General features: G+C 40.3%; 1 protein-coding gene across 1 annotated transcript in view; it reads left to right on the plus strand.

The window, feature by feature from the left end:
* Positions 1-20,246, plus strand: part of TENM3 (teneurin transmembrane protein 3) — a 554,583-nt gene that overhangs the window by 146,455 nt on the left and 387,882 nt on the right. Inside the window, exon 2 of the mRNA XM_012724797.1 lies at positions 4,962-5,267. Within this exon, the coding sequence (XP_012580251.1) occupies positions 5,036-5,267 (232 nt within the window). The 5' untranslated portion in view covers positions 4,962-5,035. The remainder of the gene's footprint in view (positions 1-4,961; positions 5,268-20,246) is intronic.

Here is a 20,246-nt window from a genome sequence, read left to right on the forward strand (position 1 = left end):
GTATTTCTTTTCCCAGTTTTGTTTGCATTTTAACTTTTCCTGCACAAATATCACACAAGAACTAGATTCTATTGCATTCTTCTATTTGAAAATAGAAGCTCAGATTTCAAACTTGAATTTAGCACTCCCAAAGAATAGTCATAAAGTGTATATTTTCACTTAATCCTTTTTAATTAAGAGACATTCTATTATGTAATTTATAAAGTTTCACCAGGAAAAAAAATTTCCTGAAAAAGAAATTTAACAATAGTAATTGACTTCCTGTCTGTCCAATTGACATTAATCTAGTTTTCAACATAGAAAACACTTGGAGATCTTTAAGGTATGCAAAGTTGTATTTTGATCAACAAATAAAGCATAAATACGAACTTATTAAGGAAGATATGAGTTGTGAGTAACAAAAGGCACACATTTCTTATTTTCAAAGAAATTTACTAAATATACTTATTGTAAAATATCTTTTAACATAAATTACTGTTTGCCTGAAGGCTGCTAGGTTTTTCGTTTGTTTGTTTGTTTGTTTGTTTGTTTGTTTGTTTGTTTGCTTGCTTGCTTGCTTGCTTGCTTTTTGGTGAGCTTTTCCAAATGATTGAAAAGATGGGAGGGCACTTATGCAGATTTTCATGGTGACATTCAGGAATTTGTAATTCTTAGAGAAAATAAATCACTACGGAAGCATGAGTAATTTTGGCCAACAGTTACTTAATCCTTAGGATTTGGAGATTTCTTTTCATCTTCTGTTGATAGATAGAGAAGTACAGTGGATTTTAGGGATGTTTATTGTAGGTATGAATTGTGATCACTGGCATCCAGGGTTTTCAAAAACATACACATTCCAATCAAAATAAAACCAGATTATTTTGTAAGGGGTCAATTAAAAAAAAAGGTTATCTTTGGAATTAGGAACATATTATGAAATAATGTAATAACCTAGCTAATTTCTCTGGCCAAATTTCAATGCATGTTTGAGTAATATATCTGCAAAGGAGAATTGGACTCCTCACCTCCCTGCAACTCTAATGTCTACATGTCAGGACCCCCGCACACCCTTTAGTCAGTCAAATGTTTTATAATAGATTTAGGGGAAAACCCCCAAATAACCAAATTAAGCCATTTGCCCTAAGGCCAACTGCATTTTTCAGTGCTATGGTGAGGAGCTGTGCTATATTTTCAAAGAGCTAATGGAATTAGTTAGATTAGATTGATAATGTTATATACTTGATGTAGCCGACTCAACTTTTCTTCTGATAGCTTTCTGTAGGTTTCCAGAGGCCCTGCCATAGATGCAGCTAAGATCTTGGTCATTCAATACTGGCTGCTGCGATAGCTGTGCATACATAGCATTACGTAGGCAGCTGCATTTTTTAACTTTCTCATCTTCAGTCTTAAGTGCAGCAGATAACACAGAAAACTGCCTTTTGAAGTCATATTGAACTCATTGACTCCCATCAGAAACATTATCAGTAGTTGCAAACATTACAGTGTAGATTAAATCCTTCAAGAGTTTGAAGTATGCACAAAGGTGGAAAGACAGATGCAAAGGCATTTTTATTGTCTGGAATCTCTGAGATCAAAATGTCTTTGTCTTTGATGGTATATTTGAATACTAGATCTTGAGTTAGCATGGCACTTTAAAATTGCTTCACAAATAAAGAAAACTCAGATATTTGGTTGCTCGCTAAAGCTCAAGGGTGTCTTATCTTTTTTATTACTAGTTTATTAACATTTAACGGGTATTGATTTATAAACATTGGTGACATTCATACAAGGATGAATCTTTGCTTGGAATGATGCATGTTCGTATTAGTACTTAATGAACGTATTGACAATCTAATTTGCATGACTATAAGCATGTATCATGGGTTATATAGTAAGGAGATTTTTACATTCAGAGATACAAAGGGACAAGGGAAAGCAGGATGGGAATACATGTACATAACACAGGTATGAGCCAGTTTTTTCACTGAAGGACCAGGTAGTAAATAGTTTACATTTTGCAGTTCATCCGGTTTCTCTGTACTCGTTTCCTAGGGCTGCAGTTACAAATTACCACAATTGTGGTGTCTTAAAAACACTAGAAAGTTATGCTTTTAGCTCTGAAGGCAAGGTGTCTAAAAATCACGGAGTTGGTAGGTCCGTGCTCCCACTCAGTTCCAGGGAAGAAGCTGCCCCATGCCCCTGTCCAAGGCCTTTGCTGGCAGCCCTTGGCATTCTCTGCTCACAACGCCCTGACGGTGATCTCGGCCTCCCTCCACATGGCCTTCTCTCCTGTGTGTGTGTGTGTCTCTGTAGCCAAATCTCCCTCCCTCCTCTCTAATAAAGACACCAGTCATTGGCTTTAGCACCCAGCTTCCTCCAGTAGGACCTTCTTAACTTGATTACATTTACAAAGACCATATCCCAGGTCGTCACACTGACAGATATGATGAGTGTGACTTTAACAGGTCATTTTGGATGACACAACTCAGGCCACCACAGTCCCTGCTGCAGTCATTCAATGCTGTCTTTGTAGCCTGAGCACAGCCAAAGATAATACATAAATAAATGTGGGTGCTGTGTTCTAATAAAACTTTAGTTATGGGTCAGATTTGGACAGCAGGCTCGAGTTCACCGATGTCTGGTTTAATTGAAGCCAACTATAATGAGGGGGGACAATTTGCCTTGCTTCAATCAGTCCATTTTTAAAGTATAAAAATGCAGACTTACATGTATATATAGCCACACTTATTTTAAAATAGATGTCACCTTAGGGCAAGAAATGGAACTTTTATAATTATTTCAACTCCCAAAGCGCTATTACTAAAAATGTTTGAATTGTAATATTTTCTGGTCAATTAAAAGCTTTTTGATGATCATTTAGTTATAAAAGTCTATCTGGCCTTTCCTGTGAAGAGATCAAGACTATTTTTAAAACAAGATTTTCCTTTACTCTATTAGAACGAATGTGCACCCCCCCACCCCCTGTACACCCCACTAGGGCAGGGGCATTATTATTCAATAGTGTGTGTCCTCAGCACATTAAAGAGAGCCTAAGACCTAACAGTCATTAGATAAATATTTATCCAGAGTAACTTTAGTTTGGTGGAATAAAAAGAGCGAACTGATGTGTTGTTGTTTTAATGCTGTTGTATAAAAATAGTCTCTGTCACAGTACTTCAAAATTAGTTATTATCTTAAACTAAAAGGAAGGCTACAAGAAGAGGAATCCAACTTTTGTTAAGAGCTATTGGAAAATCCTAAAGAGAATAATGGAAGAATGAATCAGAATAAGTCACTGCGAAATATTAGTTGTAAAGAAAGATCAGGTGCATGAAAAGTCAAGAAGCTTTTCAACAGCAAGGTGAAATATTAGCTGTGTCAGCAAGTCCTCAGATCGCATTGTTCAGTGTCGCTTTCTTATAATGCTGATGAGAAGAAATAAATCCCCGAGGATGTTGAATGAAACAATGGAGCCGGTTTGATTACACATGGTTGCTGCTTAAAGTTGAAATTTTCAAGAATCTGTGGCCATTCAGTGAGGACTAGCTGTACTTTTAATCCCTGGCTTAGTAGCAGAGAAATGCAGAGGCTTCTCCATGTAAGCTAACCATTTGCTGGCAATACGTGTGGAGAGGCTGTAGGTTGCTGAAGAGGCAGCAGGGAGGAGCAGCTCAAACATCCGCAAGGCTAAGCCCTGGAACCTCGAGACCAGTCAGCCCAGAGAGCTGCGCCATCTTCCCAGAGCTGGATGGAAGGCGACTGCCAGAGGTGTAACTGCAGGTGGTGGAACGTTGTGAACAAGACTCAGGACTGCTTGACAGCTTGGAGGTAAACTGAGCCGACCGCAGAGACACACTATCAGCTCAGAGACTTCACGTTAGAAGCACATTAAACAGAGTTGTGATGTGTCTGTGGCAGCCAAGGATGAAGAGAGAGACTCGAAATGGTAGAAATACCTCAGTCCTCAGTGCTATCCCTGAGATGGGGAGGCAAAGAGAAGAACGGAAGCCACTGCGAACCATTTGTTTCAAGTTGATGATGGACTCTTTCAAATAAAAGGGGAATTTTGGGAAGAAGCAGGATGGGGAACAGGGCTGAAGACTGGTCCCCAGGGGTCACAGTAAGAGAAAAGAAGACTGAAGTATTATTCAAAATGCAGATGAGCCCTGGTCAACTCTCCCTCTTCTGGCCTGTGTCCGGCACAGCACCTAGCTCTCCTTTCCCGTCAGTTGAGCAAAGTCCGCGAAAAGGGAGAGAACAAGAAAACACAACTGCTCTATCTGGCTGCATCTACAAGAAAGGAGCCACCTAATAACCATTTGGATTGGTTTATATGTCAGAATATCATAGATTACATTTACTTTCCAGAGAAATGCATGTTAAGGAGTGGAGTGTGAGAGAAAGCCATTGAAATTACACAACTCAGGAGACCCAGGTTCCTACGACCTGAAAACTGTACCCTCTGAAGGAAAAACCTTTGTGGAAAAGAATAAAATGTTCAGTCTAGTTACCAAAGCTTCAGTCTGAAGGTTCACCTGATGGGCTCCTGCACTTCACAGTTTTTCTCTTTAAAAAGTAGTATATGTTTTGGGGAGAAAGAAATAGAAAGAAAGAAAGGGAATTTATTTGTGAACGAAGAAGAAAACACTACAAGAGAAAACTTCCACCTCTAAAGATTGAACGAACACCTTGAGGTCAGCTGTCCGCTGGCTTCTGCTGTGCAACCTGTTTTTGTTTTTAATTAATGTGAAAGATCAGCGTAGCTGAAACAAGTACCCCTAAGTCTTTTTAGCAGCAAGTACACAGCTGGGAGAATGGCTGTTTCCCACTGATAACACAGATTCTCATTTCTTGCTAAAAGTTCGTTTCCTAGGCAGGCAATCCTTTCCCTTCCCACCATTCCCCACGTGGAGAAGGAAGTAGAGTCTTCAGTTTTCAGGTGAATGTTGCACTGACAACCTGCACACCTTTTATCTTTACAGAGAGGCCAATGAGAGCTGAACCCTGAGCAGACTGTGGGCCAGTCAGGGCTGATGAGCACACAGAGGAATGAAGTATGGATGTGAAGGAACGCAGGCCTTACTGCTCGCTCACCAAAAGCAGACGAGAGAAAGAGCGGCGGTATACAAATTCCTCGGCAGACAATGAGGAGTGCAGAGTCCCTACGCAGAAGTCTTACAGTTCCAGCGAAACCTTGAAAGCGTTTGATCATGATTCCTCCCGGCTGCTTTATGGAAACAGAGTAAAGGATTTGGTTCACAGAGAAGCAGACGAGTACACCAGACAAGGTAGGTCATTGTTCTAATCAAACTAGACTTGCTCAAATGTAACGTGTAGCTGTTACTTTTTCCCCTCGAGTTTGACATCCTTCTTCTCACAAAGACATGGTGATCTTAGAGATCACGTTGTTTTCCAGCCTAGAGACAGAAAGTCACCTTTGGGCACTCTGACCCCGACAGAAAATCGTCCCACGCTCAGCCTTTGAGAGGTGAGGTTGATGGTCCTGGGCCTGGGCAAAGCATCCATGTGCCAACCTGGAGCCCCTCTCCCTTGGCACCTCCTAAAGTCTCATCAAAATAGACACTGTGTTTGCAGGTACAGGGGCACTAGGAGAACAGGAACTATTGGGAAGAAAACTCACCTTTCTCCTGCAAGAAAGTGAGAGTTCTGATTCTGGTTTACCTGTGACCTCTACACCAAGAGTTTGTCTCTGGGATACCCGACCCTCTTAGGGGAGGATCCATTTTCTCTCTTGCAGTCAATCTAGGATACTGAATTATACCTCAAAACACCCTGGTTTCCTTGAATATAATCCATTATGGTTCGGTTCCTTGCATAATTTCTGCTGGGCCCTTCTCCACGCTGTTTGTCTCTGTAGAAGGCACTTCTGTAACTTCTCTTCAGAATCCTAAACCGGTTGATTTCCCTCAAATTAGCCCTCATAGTTACATATATTTATTTTCTAATACAGTCTTGAAACTCATGAAAATAAAATGCTCTTACCTTCCTATTGCACAGTCAATTTACATAGAACTTAGTAACCCTTAGCTAATTTAACTAGGAAATGAGGAAAAACAAATTAAGCTTCAAAAACAAAGACTAGATTCAGTCTGTTCCAATCACCACACAGACAGTGTGATATTGAACAGGAGCCCCTTAAGTAAAAGCAGTAATGCTGTCAATTATTTCAAACTTTGACATTTTTTTTGGTGGATCTTTTCTTCCCTGCATGGTGTGGTGGAGCAAGCCCTCTGAACTGGACCGAAGTAGTGTTTATTCAGCCAAACCAATTTACATCAAAAACGACACATTTAATTTGCTATAGAGATATTATCTCTACACCCCACCCTTGAGTACACCTTAGAAGTTATAGATATTGCATTTTATGAAAGGTTGCAAAGTAGCTTATGATTTAATATGGTTTTAAGAGAATATAGAGAGTACACTTTTTTTTTTTTAATATAGATTCTTGGATCCAGGGGCTTTTAGTTCATTTTGCAGTGTGTTTTCAATCAAAAGGCAATTTTTTGGTTTTGGTATCACAGTGTCAAAACAACTAATCTGGATTATTAGGGCACATTTTCACCAACTGAAAAAATATCTAGGCACTGTAGCAATGCTTGCAAGCTGAATCTCATGTGAAGCCTGGCTTTTACAGCAAAAATAACTGTTCAGTGGTCAATCAGGAAAAAAAAAATGCATGGTGGAATTCTGTTAAGACACAAAGACCCATTTGGCATGATACACCAAAGAGGCTCATCTCCACCCCCAAGCAGACGTTTAGTTTTGACAGAATGGAGAAGGCCTACACCGGTGAAATTAGCAAGCTGCAATTGTCACCTCCTCAGCGGCCTTCATCCAGTGCGTGCTGCTTTTGACAGAGCGGCCCTACCACCCGTGGAAACCCCGAGCCCGGAGGGCTTGAGGCACCAAGAAGTTCTGTCACTCAGTTCCTTGCAAGCCAAGGACCCGGATGGAAAGGGGCCTGGGCAAGGGAGAGTGAGCAAGCGGCTGGTCCAGGCCTCTTGCCGGGAGCAGCTGAATGAAGGAGTGAGACCAGGCTTAAGAGCAGAAGCAAAAGTGCAGTTTACTTGACAGGCTCGTAAATCAGGAGATATGAAACACAGCAATGGAATGCGGTGCTAATTGTAGCTCTCCAGCCGGATTCCTTCCCACTCGGCGTGCTGGGCAGGGGCCGGTGCCGTGGGAGCCCCGGTCACCTGGTGCCACCTTATAGCAGCCTCCCGAGAGCAGCCGCCTTCCACAGGGGCTTGAGGCTGGAGAGACCAAGCTGGGGTTTGACCCAGGGCCGCCAGCTCCTGCTCCTCAGGCTGCCAACGCCACGCAGGTGCCACGACAGTAGCCCTCAGTTCCACATGACAGCTGGCCCAGCTGCGGCCTGTTCTCCTGCCCGTGTGTGGGGAAACTGACACGCACATAAATAAGCTGAATGGCGTGGGGGGGGGGGTGATGAGGGTGCGTGAGAGGGAGCCATCGCCTGTACGTTTTCCCTCCTGTGTTTTGATATGGGGAGTGTGTCTAGCAGGCATGGGGTTTGCAGGAGAGGAGTGAGTAAGGAAAGTCAGCTACCAACGAGGGGTGTGGAGCAAGCATAATGAAAATCCCCCTAGCTTTCATTTTTCTTTCTTTTTTCTTTTGAACCTGACAAATGTCAGTTTTTCTCACTGCCTATTATGCTGTGGGATTAATTATTTAATTGACAAAATGTGCTTCCTGCCATAGTTCCTGCCATCAGACACGTAATAAAAATGAAAGATTAAAAATATTAATAGTAGCCAAAGATCTTTGAAACAATTCCAAAGAATCATGCTAATTTAGCTTGTCCGTGGACTCTTAAAACAGCTTGTCAGTCCTACATCCACTTATTCTTTAAATGACACGAGAAAATGCAGCTTTGGCTGGCGGGGGTGGGGTGGGGGGGGGGAAGCCCCGGGAAAGCAAATTGTGGAGAATTCCAATCCAGAACTATCTGTTACTTTTTATCGTCCAATTTTATGTCCTATTATCAAACTTGATTTTAATCATTTTTTATGGCTTTCCTGACTGACAGGTGACTATTATTAATTACCTGTTCTATTTGGCTACTGCAAAGCCGGGGATGAGTTCATCCTCACAGTAATGTGTCATCTGGCAGCTTTAATACCCTCCCTTTCTCTTTAAGTTTCTTCATGGGCTTCGTTGGGTGCTGGAAAGAGTTGCTCTCTCAGCAGCTGCGAATATCTCTATAGGTGCAGTGGGGGGAGGGTGCCAGGGCTTGCTTCGCATTCTTGGATCCTCCTTTCTTTGATCTGCCTTTGAAGAGACTTTATCCCGCCAGGTCTAAGACACATTTCTTAGGAAACAGCTGCATGAGTTCATCCCACAGTTTTAGAGAAGTGATAAAAGATCTTTTTTCTCAGCACCGTGTTCACAGCCTGGTGTGCTCTCAAGCAAAGGAGCATGTTTATCTTCTCCAACAAGGAACGTGGGTGATGGGGGTGAATTTTGAATGAGGCGATATTTGGAAATAAGACCACTTTTGTTCCACTGACGCATAAGCTAGAGAGAACACCCCTGAGATAATCTGGACCCCAAATGTCTAACACTTAGTAATCAGCACTGCAGTGGAGAATGTCAGGATTTCACACTGCCATTTGTTGTTCATTTATGGAACAACAAATGGTGAGAAGTAGGTTATAGAAAGCTGAAAAATAGCACCATGACTTTGTTTATACCCATCTGAAATCAAAGTGGAAAATACCTTTGCAAATAAGGGGAGGGAGGGCAGAAGGTAGATAGACAAAGACAGGGGCTTCTGGGCTCCCTGAGACGGTGCTTCCGGTCCCAGATGCGCTCTCCTTTGCCAGTTCCTTTAGGAGTTGCTTTATCTTCTGGGTTATCAGCAGCCATTGCAGTCTGGTGACCCCAGCTCCAACAGACAGGGTCTGCTTCGCACAGCATGGCATCACTGGTCTAAGGTGTGCTCCCGTGTAGTTTGGGAGAAGGTAGGTCCCCAGCTCTTTGGCTGCATCCCGAGCGCCAGTCCATCCGAATGCTGGACCTTCCCTTCAGCCAGGACAATGCTTTTGTGTGAAAGAAAAGGACATTAGGGGAGTAGGCAGAGCTTTCCTGTAAATATGTCGCCAGGACGCCAGCATAATGGTAGCCTAAAGACGTCCTGGGAGCTGAGCTGTGCTCAAGGTACAAATGAGATCACGGACACCACGAGGTCCCAGCAGACAAAGCTAATGCCGCTGGTTTTCCCTTTGGCCTGCATCCAGAAGAAAGCGTGGATGAAGATCGGGGATGCTGCCGCTTCACTGTTCAGAGGGGGCTGCCTGCTCTCCCCTGAATGAACTTGAGTGAACTTGGCCCCCCTGGAGCTGGGGAACCTGAAGAGGTCACTGACCCCATCCAATATGGTGGGAGCGGCCGCTGAGGAAGTCAGAGGGTAGAAAGACTTGTCCCTAGAGGCTCATGGAACTTCCCACTGCCTCCTGAGACACTCCAGGAAAGCACTGAGCTGTGCAGGGGCACCCCACATGCGGGAAAGGACGAGACACCAGAGACTCTGGAAGTGCCTACTGAAGCTAAAGAGTAAAAAGAAGTGGCAGAGAGAACACATTGACCAAAATAAAAATTCTGTCTAATAAGTGCACTTATGGGAACCTTATCACCAAACAACACAACCAAAACAAGTAACTTGGGGTTAGGGTGAGTGGGGCGCAGGGGTACAAGCCATCATCTCCAAAGTCAAACATATAGTAGACAGCTGAATAAGAGAGAATGGTCTTGCTGCTAACCAAGTGAGTGATTCTAAAACCAAGTAGAAGTTATTTAGCAAGAGAAAACACATGTAACATTTAGAAGAACACACACACCCACACAGCCCAACCATTCTTTAACTTTAGGGATAAATATATGTAAGTATGTTTTCAAGTTTCTAGAAAGGAGACAGAACACTCTCGTTATTCACAAAGGAGACAGAGAGGACTAATGAATTCCTCATCTGCAATAGTGAAAGTTAGAAGACAGTGGAATATCATCATCAACTGAGAGAGAAGCACCACAGTCCGGAGGCATCCCATGTGCAGAGAAGAGAGGGTGCAGGAGATGTAAGGTGTGTCCAGATTCAGAGACTGTGGTACCCGCATTCACCAGGTGAAGAAACACTCAAGAATTCCTACTTGCTGTATCTGAATCACTCCCTGTGAGGAGAGGAGACCACGAGGAGCAGTCGATTTTCCTGTAGATAGGCTGCCAAGTTGCAGATGACTGGGGAGCAACTAGAATGTGTGAGAAGACACAGGGAGACCTTTAAAAATGGCTGGAACTGCACTTACTTACCTGGCCTAGCAATGTCCAGCAGTTGGGGTGGTGGTAGAGACAGGAAAAATTCCATAATCTCCCCTGAAGAGTGAGAAGAGGATGGCCTCCCTGGTGGCACAGGGGTTAAATTCTCAGTGTGTTTGCCAACCTCTGCCCCATGAGTTGCAGACGGGAGTTTGATCCCCAGCCAGAGAGCTGACCCACATGGCACAGCAGACCTCACCTGTCTCCCCACTGCTCCCTCAGCAGTGTACTTCAATAGATCCACCTGTTCTGTTCCCCACTCTGTCTCTGGTGAATCCTCTCACCTCCCACCCCTGCACTTGTGGCCTACACCCAAGTTCTTGTATACATAAATAAATAAAATGAATCGTTACATAAAAAGAGTGAGAGGAGGTAAATGGTTAGGAAATAGAACTCTATAGCAGGAAAAGGTTTGCTATTTTGCATTCCTGTAATAATGGAAACACGTATTTGAATATGAATGTCAGGAAGGGAAGATAATTATTAGTGAAATGAAAAAAAAAAGATGAATCTGTTTAAGGGGGGAGTGGGGATGAGGAAGGAATGAACACCATCTGATCAATTTAGTAAAAACACCTCAGAGGAAACAAGATCATGAATAACCATAAAACAAGATGGACTAAGTCAAATCCATGTTACAGAATTGTTGAAATGTAACCACACTGAATTTTTCCACAAATCAATACTATTGAGTTGATTTATGAGAGTTTGGTTTGTGTGAGAAATACTTAAAATTGTAAAAATAGGTGGCTAGAGTAAATAAATGGACAAAGTGATAAGAGGTAAATACAAAGAGAAAGCAGAAGTGACAATATATTTGGAGAGGTGACAGTCATGGTGAGATAGGCAGAAACACTGATTCGGTGACAGCATTTCATACTGTGCACAGAAAGAATACTCCGGAAGTGCGTACAGTAAACAACAGGTAAGTTGTAAAGCAAAAACTAGTAGAAAAAAATGGTAATTAGAATACTAATTCATGGTATATTTTGATCTTCAGTATCAGATAAATCCAAATGATAAAAATAAGACAATTAGGTAACATTTATTTATTTACTTATTTACTTATTTATTTTAAAGATTTACTTATTTGTGCATACAAAACTGGGGTACAGGCCAGAGGCTCAGGGGCGGCGAAAGTCTTCACCAGAGACAGAGTGGGGAGCAGAACAGGCAGATCGATGAAGTACACTGCTGAGGGGAGCAGCGGGCAGGTCAGGAGAGGTCTGCCGCGCCATATGGTCACCTCCGGGGCAGGCGGGAGTTGAACTCATGCGGAAGTGGCTTTAGCTTCTCAGTGCTGTGCTTTAACCCACTGCATCACCAGGGAGGGCCCAGGTAACATTTATTTTAAAAACTTCAGCAAAGTCGTAGTTCCAGACATTTATAATTTTTAGAAGTGATAGAATTTTTCCTGTTTTTAATGGAATAATTGGAGAAACCACTGGCACATTTCACCACAAAAGGAAGCATTTAAGAAATGAAAAACATGAAGACATTGTAAGTCAAAACATTTTGTTCTTAAATTTAGTAAAGTTTAAATAAATAGCAAAAATATAAAAATACCTTTCCCCCCCATGGATTATGGCACCCTGTGGTGGTGATAACAAACAATAGAAATATATGAAAAAAGTGTTCTGTCTTCAACACGCTATAAAGTAAAAGCCTTAATCAAAGGAAAAGCATACCATTAAGGGACTGTGTTTAAGGAACAAAGAGCAGCAAGAAGGAATTTACTATATCTACATCTTAAGAAATGAGTGGAATATCAAACAAAAGAAACCAAATGGACAATCAAGATAAAACTGAAATTAACAAACATGAAACTGATTCTTTAATAAGACTACCCAATGAAATAATAATAATAATGAGAGATACTGAAGGCAATGTAACACCCAAAAGCAGCTGGTCTGAATCACACACTTGGAAAATCTAGAGGAATTAATTTATTTCTTAGCAAAATGTGACTAACCTCAAATTATACAAAACACATTGAAAACTTGTTGAAAGAAGTAATTTCTGAGAAGATTAGAAAAGTGATTAAAAGGGGTAGAGTTAAAAAGGAAAGGAGATTCTTAGATTAATTTTATGTAATCTTCAAAGTACAATCAACTCAAATAAGTATTCAACTATTCCCCCCAAAAAAATAGGAAGCACATATTCAAAAGTTGGCATAATTTTCATCACAAAATTTGATAAAAATAATGAAAAATAAAGAAACTGTCTTGACCCTAATTGTTTCTCAATAGTTGTGTAAAATTCCTAAATAACTAAATATTTGTAGAAGCATATACATGTATATGTTATATATACATACATATACATATATATATATATATACATATATTATATATAATGATATGCTACACCAAATTAATAGCCACGTTGTTCCTAATCCTTAGTGGTAATAAAAGGATATTTCAATGATAGGAATTCTATTAACATAATTAGATTAATAAATCAAAGTAGAAAAACAATCTTATTAACAGATGACGAAAAGGTTTTGAATAAAATTTAGAAATCATTCCTTATTAAAAATAGAAATCACTAAGTTAAACCAAAAAGCACTTTAAATGTTAGCTGTCTGTTGGATTTATCAAGAAAATCAACAACGCTGTTTATGGTGAAGTTCTGAGACTGTTTCAGTTAAAATGGGGAATCTAAGAAAGATACAGCTACTCTCACAATTACTATTCAGAATTGTTTTTAGACATGTTAGCAGTTGCAGACAGAGAAGAAAATTGAACAATTGATATATATTTTGGGAATAGTTAGAATGAGCACTTTTGCTAAATATATGAATATATGTATATACAAAACCATCTGTCTTGGGAAATTAAAAAAAAAACCGCTTTGAAGCAAAATGGTACTTGAATGAATGTAAGGTAAATATACAGACAGGTAGTAAAATATAAAAGTCAAGACTGTAGATTCTGAATCCAGATGACCTGCATTAGCTGGGCGGCAAGTTACCTAATCCTGTCCAAATAACTTGCTAGAACAAATTTCTTAAATTTCTTAAATAGCTTCAGTTTTCTTCTACATAAATTGTACTTTATTTTCATCTACAGTTTGTTGAGAATGAAATGAGTTGTAAGATTTTTAGAAAAATACCTGATGTATATTATTTATAATTTATAAGCAACAGTTGACTAAATTTAGAAATCAGAAAAAATACGCTATCACAACAGCAAGCACTAGCCAATTCTTTGGAATAAATTTCACCTAATATGAGACCTAATGTGAAGGTATCTATAAAGTATTGAAATAAACAAGATCTGAATAAATGGACGTCAGTGTTTGTGGATGAGACTAATACCAGGAGAAATCAGTTATCCCAAAATAAATCCATAGAAGTCAAGACTAATTTTTAATTGGAGAAAGTGATCTTAAAGTTCATATGCAAGAATAAAAGTCTGAAAATAGCCAAAAAATGTTTTTGAAAGCAATTAGTGAGATTAAAGTGGTTTCAAGATAATTTTTAAAATACTATGAAGCCACGACAATCCCATCAATATGATACTGGCATAAATAGAAATAACTTCATCAGTGGGATAGAATAAAATTTCAGCTATAGCCCCTAATCTATGGGGAAAGTTAGCACAAAAAATATTTTTCTACTGACTGGGATTTGATAAATGGTGCTGGCACAACTGGTTATCCATCTGGAAGAATATAAAGTTGGACCCATATCTCTCAGCATATTCAAAAATAAATTAAGATGGATTAAAGATGAATGTAAAAAAAAATGCAATAGGAGTTGTAGAAACTAATTTGAGAGAGTGGGGAAAAGAGGAATGAGTTGACTCCTGAGTAGTGGTAAGTTCAGAAACAACATCCTCAAAACCAGCAAAGTTATTCTCTCCCAAAACAAGAAATCCACAAGTAGATCATCCAGAGCCCAAAGGTGTCAACCTGCCTCAGGTTCTCTTTGGTCCTCTGCCATCCTCAGCCTTTGATCCAAGGATCCCCAGATGTTTGCTGCATTTTCGTATTCCCAGTTGAAATCAGGATAAGAGCAATGGTGAGAAGGCCTTCTCTGTGGTGGACTACTTCTTTATAATCCCCAGAGACTTCTTCCTACATCTCTTTTTCCAGAATGTTATGCTAGCTACGTTCAGTCGCATCAGAAGTGGGAACATCAACTATTTTTGCCTTCCCACTTTTCTAACACAGGAAGGCAAGGAGAAAGTGGCTGTGATTCACGTACCTAACCTAAAGACATCAACCCCTGAGGACTGGGGACCATTCTAAGTGAAGCAAAAAACCCAAAGGAAGGGTTAAATAATTGCTTAGACCCTTTTGTACCTTTTGTATATAAATGAAAACATCATAAGCAAAATCATTTTATTGGTGAATATGTTTACAATCCATAAGACATCTATACATATATTTCTAAATACCACATATAGAGTGACTTTTACAAATTGAGAACAGGAAGATAAATAACCCAATGGAAGATAACATGACTAGACAATTCGCAGACAAGCAAGTTCAATGGGCTTTGGAGACGGCATTTTCTATGAATAGGTAGTTTCTCCTTAGGTTGAGGCGGTGGCCAACCCCAGCTCCTCTATCCCCACTGTCCAGCTAAGATGCCAGCTTCTCTCATCAGGCATTCCTCTAGTAGGGGTCACCACCAGGGCTTTGGTTAGGAAATTCTCTGCTGGGTAAACAGAGAATTGATGGAAGAGGTTGCTATGGTCGCAGTTTTTTTCTAGTTGAGATACTGTTATCACATTTCCCCCAAAGAAACAAGTTCATAGGTAGAAGATGTTCCAGAGTGTTCTTATTCCAGTTCCCCTTAGAAGAGATGATTAAATAGATCTTTGTGTTCTGGCTTCGCTTTCTCCACATTGTATTAAGGGATAAAGCCATATACTGATCCTTGTCAACTTCTAAATAAATGCATTCCTAAAGTGGGAACTTTCTGTACAACTGGGAAGTTTGGGTTAGAAAGAAGCCAAAGATGGAGGGAGTGGAAAGAGCAATTTAGGAATGGCTACACTCAAAATCTGACTCAAAAGTGCTAGTAAAGTACATGAAATCAACTCAACAAAAATATATTCACGGAAGGAAGAAAGGTGGGGGGTGGGGAAAAAGATAAAAGGAAGAGGAGGGGGGGGATGAGGAAGGAAATAGCAAAACTCTTGCAGAGGTATTTGGAGAGTGGGCTATGAGGGGAAACCTCCCAATTTTAAATAACCAAAGTCAAAATTATCCCAGCATGGAAGTGGAGTAAGTGAGCTCGGTACTTGTTGAGTGAAGAGGAAGAGCACCTTGCAGGCCGCAGGTACGGCTTCTTGATGCCCATGCTGTCCTGATGGCTGGGTGTTAATTCAGAATGGCTTTGTTTATTTATTTTTCCAGACAGGATGCTTAAAATAGGAGCATAGCACGGTCTTGCTAGTTTAGTCTAAGGACTATAAACCTGAAGCCACAGGAGATTTTGACCCTCATGACTCAGACTTTTCCTGTAGCTCCTCCTTGTCCTCTTGGTGTGTTGCTCTTAGTTTGGCTTCATGTTCTACTGTGCTGCCTTCTCTTTGCTTCTCCGTACACTTCTATGCTTGGGAGATCACTAAATCTATTTTACAGATGGCAAAAAGTGAGATCCATACTTTAAAAAAAATGCTCACTAGGTCAACTTCTAGTGAGTTCCAGAGCCAGAAATGACCAGAGTTAAATCCAATCATTTTCTACTCCACTCTTCCATCTTTGTAGTATTCACCAAAGAACCCTATATCCTTACAGAAACTAACAAAAAAAAAGTATATTTTTTACTATCCTAGTGATTATAAGGTGATTATAGATACCTTTAATCATAATAAATTAAATGTAAAATTTCAAAATTGATAAATTGGATTTCATCAAAATTAAACTTATCAGAGGATACTTTTGAGAAAATAAAAAGCCAACCCATAGTCTGAAATAAAATTCTATCTATAACTATATATATGACATAAGATATAAATATATTTGTCAAAGGATTTGCATTCAGAATATATAAAGAGTGGTGATAAATCAATAACAAAAAGATAAACAGTGAATTTAAAAATGCTAAAATAATTTATAATGAAAATTCCATAGGAAAAAACCCACAGATATCTAATAAGTCTGTGAAAAAGTCATTATTTTCCAAGGAGATGAAAATTAAAACTACAGTGTGATATTTTCATGTTCTAAAATGGCTACAATTGAAATGATCCATAGCACCAAATAGTGGCAAGGATGTAACAACTGAACAGGATACAATGCCGATGAGAATCTAAAATGTCAATTGGCACAATTTCTTTGGAAATTCTTTGACAGTCTCTCAGAAAAGCGGAAAGGAACATTTCCCCCTTAACTGAGCAATCTATGTCATAAGGATTTATCCAAAGCAAGTGGAAATTTATCCTCATGGCAATTTTTTTCATAATAGACTCCAACTTGCATCGCCAATTGACGGCTCTAACAAATTTTGACTTATTCATGCAATAGAGAAGGCCTTGGTTATACAAAAGAATGAACTATGGATACACGTAGCAAGTGGCTGAATCTCGAAAACAGCCCCACAAATGAAGTGCCCCCCCCAACATGTCTACCACAAGACATGTAAAGTTCAACAGCAGACAAGCTACTATGGTGTCAAATCAGAACAGCGATTAGGTGGGGATCAAATGCAGGGGATAGGAGAATGTTGTGGGTGTGACAGATGTGACCAATTTTAGTGGGATTTGTGGTGGATAGATAGATACGTTCGACCGCTTTGAACTCATGTGTTCAGCACCATCGAAATCAACTAAAGATCTGTGTGTTTCACTGCATATATGGTATACCTAGAGTAATAATTTAGAATAGGCATGTATGGGGTGTAGTTGATAAGGGAAGGTCTGAGTCTGTGTTCTCTCTTCCTCCTGCTTTAGCCAGGGTGAGGTTCCACTTGTCTCCATGCTGAGTGGGTGATGGAGAGAGGGTGCATGCCTTTCAAATATTTTCATCAATTTCCAAATAGAGCCCATTTTTGCCTCCTAGATGACTACTTTTTTGAGCAAATTATTTCTAGAATATTACTAAAATGATCATTTAAAACTCTTTCTACATACTATCAGTTCCCCATAGGTTAAAAGAATTAAATTCATATTTCTTAAATGTAGAACATGAAGGTTGTACATATTTCAGAATGTCAGTAATAGCATTGGGCAGATATAAAAATAGTATTAATAACTCCTTTCATTAAGATACTAATTACGTGTCTCATTTTATCCTGCTTTGTAAGTGAAAAGGAATCCATTCTTTTGTCTCACTCTTATTTTTAATTTTATTTTTATTTTTTTTTTCATTTCCAAAACATAATAAACACTTGGGCATGTTGGAAATTATGATGGAGGAAGATTTGAGAGCCAAGAGTAAAATGCTTTTAATTTTAAAGACTGAGATTTAGTTTAGTCTTGGATGCCATTATAGTGAATAATGGGAACTGATCCGAGACTTCAAAAGAAATATCACCATATGGTCTTCCCATTCAGCACTTAATACGGCTATGAATTTCCAGTTATGCCTCAAACTTTTCATTTCCCCAGCATCCCCCCTCACCTCTGTCATCATACAAAAATGAGAGGAATCTGAAACCCTTGAAGTATTGGTGCTGAGAAAACTTTTGGGGGTGAGAATAGGGTTCTAGAAAGACAGACAGAAACCCAAGGCATTAATCAGAGGCGCAGGGCTAATTACCACACGGCAAAGTTTATTACATTTAAATATTAACTACTTAAAATGATTCATTTAGAGATCAAAATGATTAATCCTTCTCAGTCACCATAAATGTCAGCGGCAGGATTAAAGGATTTAGATGGTCATGTTTACTCAACCTTCCATTTCTGTACTTAAAGACACAAGTTAAATGGCTCCAGTTTATCATTGTTTCATGTTAATATTTTCCTGGCAGTTCCCTCCTTCAGCTCCCCTGCCTAACTGATTGTTAACTAATTTGGGCTGTTAAGTAGGCAAGTGCTTCTGTCAGGCTTGGCAGCCAAAATGCTTTGTAGATTACCTACCAGAAGGTGTGAGGAGATAGGTAGCTTGCAGCCCTCCTCGGGACCCAGTGGGGGTAATCCTTCCCCCCTGCCTCGGCCTTTATTGGTCTGATGTCTTGAGCCCCGAGCTTACTGCACAACTTGTATTTGGTTCCTGGCCACGTTGCCAATTTCAGAGACAAGTTGAGAATCACCACAGTGCCGCATCAGTAACAATTATTAAACACCCGCTGCTTCTTGCCAACCCCAACGCATATTTATACCAACTCCTATCAGATCCCGGCCGAGATGATGTGGCTTGTGATCTTCCCCGCATTGGGGATCGTTTGAAAGGAATAATTGCTAAGTAAAAAGAAGATACAAATTCATGTTCAGAAAGCTTTTGATGGAAACCAACTTGTGAGCTGTTTGTCTAATGCTGGATGGTTGCTGCTGTCAGAATTGTGCCATCACCTAGCTGGGTGTCTAAGCCCTCATGGGTCAGGCTTCAGGAGATGTCCTTGCTCACAGCTCACAAGCGAATTTTTCACATTTGAGCCAACAAATCTACTTTGTGTCTGTGTCCTTCCCTGGGGGCTTCACAGATCTTCCCTTTGAAAAGAAGTGGAGCCTTGCTGGTGGCACAGAGGTGAAAGTCTCAGCACTATGAAGTTAGCTGCAGCCGTTGCAGCACGAGTTCAATCCGCGGCCAGGGAGTGACCGCCAGGGCGCAGCAGACCTCTCCTGTCTCCCCGCTGCTCCCCTCAACAGTGTATTTCAGTAGATCCACCTGTTCTGCTCCCCACTCTGTCTCTGGTGAACCTTCTCATCCCCCACACCTCTGCCTACACCCCAGCTCTTATACGCAGAAATAAAATAAATCTAAAAGAATTTAATAAAAGGAGAAAAAGCGCATCTTCTCTGGGTTATGCATCCTAGTCTCGCTTGTTCCCAGCTTCTGGTTTTGAGTGAATGAAGGTGAGGGAGAGGCTAGAACTGCCAGTATGCTGGACTTTTCTCGGTCTTCTTCTTTTTTTTTTTTCATTTCCAAAACATAATAAACACTTGGGCATGTTGGAAATTATGATGCCCAAAGCCAGGGCCTTTTGCTTCCATGGACAGAGGCTCCTCCCACTGCGTATCCCATCGGGATAAGTGACGGGGTGACCAGCTGTGGTTTCACCAGACTCGTATTTTGAGTAAACACTTGTTCTGGAATGGCTTTTACTCTGTCCTGTAAGAGCTTGAGCTGTTCGGAGTGTGGTTAGTAGATTTTGATGTCATATGAGTAGATAAATTAGGTGAGCAGTTGCAAATATTTGCACTGGGCATGTGGCGTAAAAGGGGACAGGGCGAAGCCATTTAGAGAATTTTTTAATAATATTTTTCATGTAGGCTTGTGTCAGTCCTTAGGCATCTGGATTCACACCCTCGTTGACATTTCCACTGACGTTCAAGGATCGGTCTTCTGTTCCAGCAGTGACAAATTTAACTTGAGAAGGCTCAGGTGTTTGGAGTGTCCTATGAAATATGTATTGGGACCCCAAAGGGGAGGTGTAAACATTCCTGTTACTGTGTGATTTTCTTATCATTTCGCAAACACAGCACACACGCACGAACGGGGACCTCAGATAAGATGGCGCGACACGGACTCCACAAGCGTCAATGAGAAATGCTCGCCTGATTTGTAGTTTTATGTTCTGCTACACCCTCGGAGAATTGTCACTCCGGGTCTGGAAATAGATCATTTCATGCCAGCTCACAACCACAAGGAAAATACTTAAAGACAGAGATTATTTTATTTCCATGTGATGAATTTATAGTGACTTTAGTATCCACTTCTCATATTCAGTTGCCAGAGTGGGAACTGTAGAAGAAATGGAATGTTATTCTCCTTTTATAAAAAAAAAAAAAAAA

Source organism: Condylura cristata, unplaced genomic scaffold, assembly GCF_000260355.1.
Source record: "Condylura cristata isolate star-nosed mole 26May11 unplaced genomic scaffold, ConCri1.0 scaffold00014, whole genome shotgun sequence".
In the NCBI taxonomy this organism is placed as follows: domain Eukaryota; kingdom Metazoa; phylum Chordata; class Mammalia; order Eulipotyphla; family Talpidae; genus Condylura; species Condylura cristata.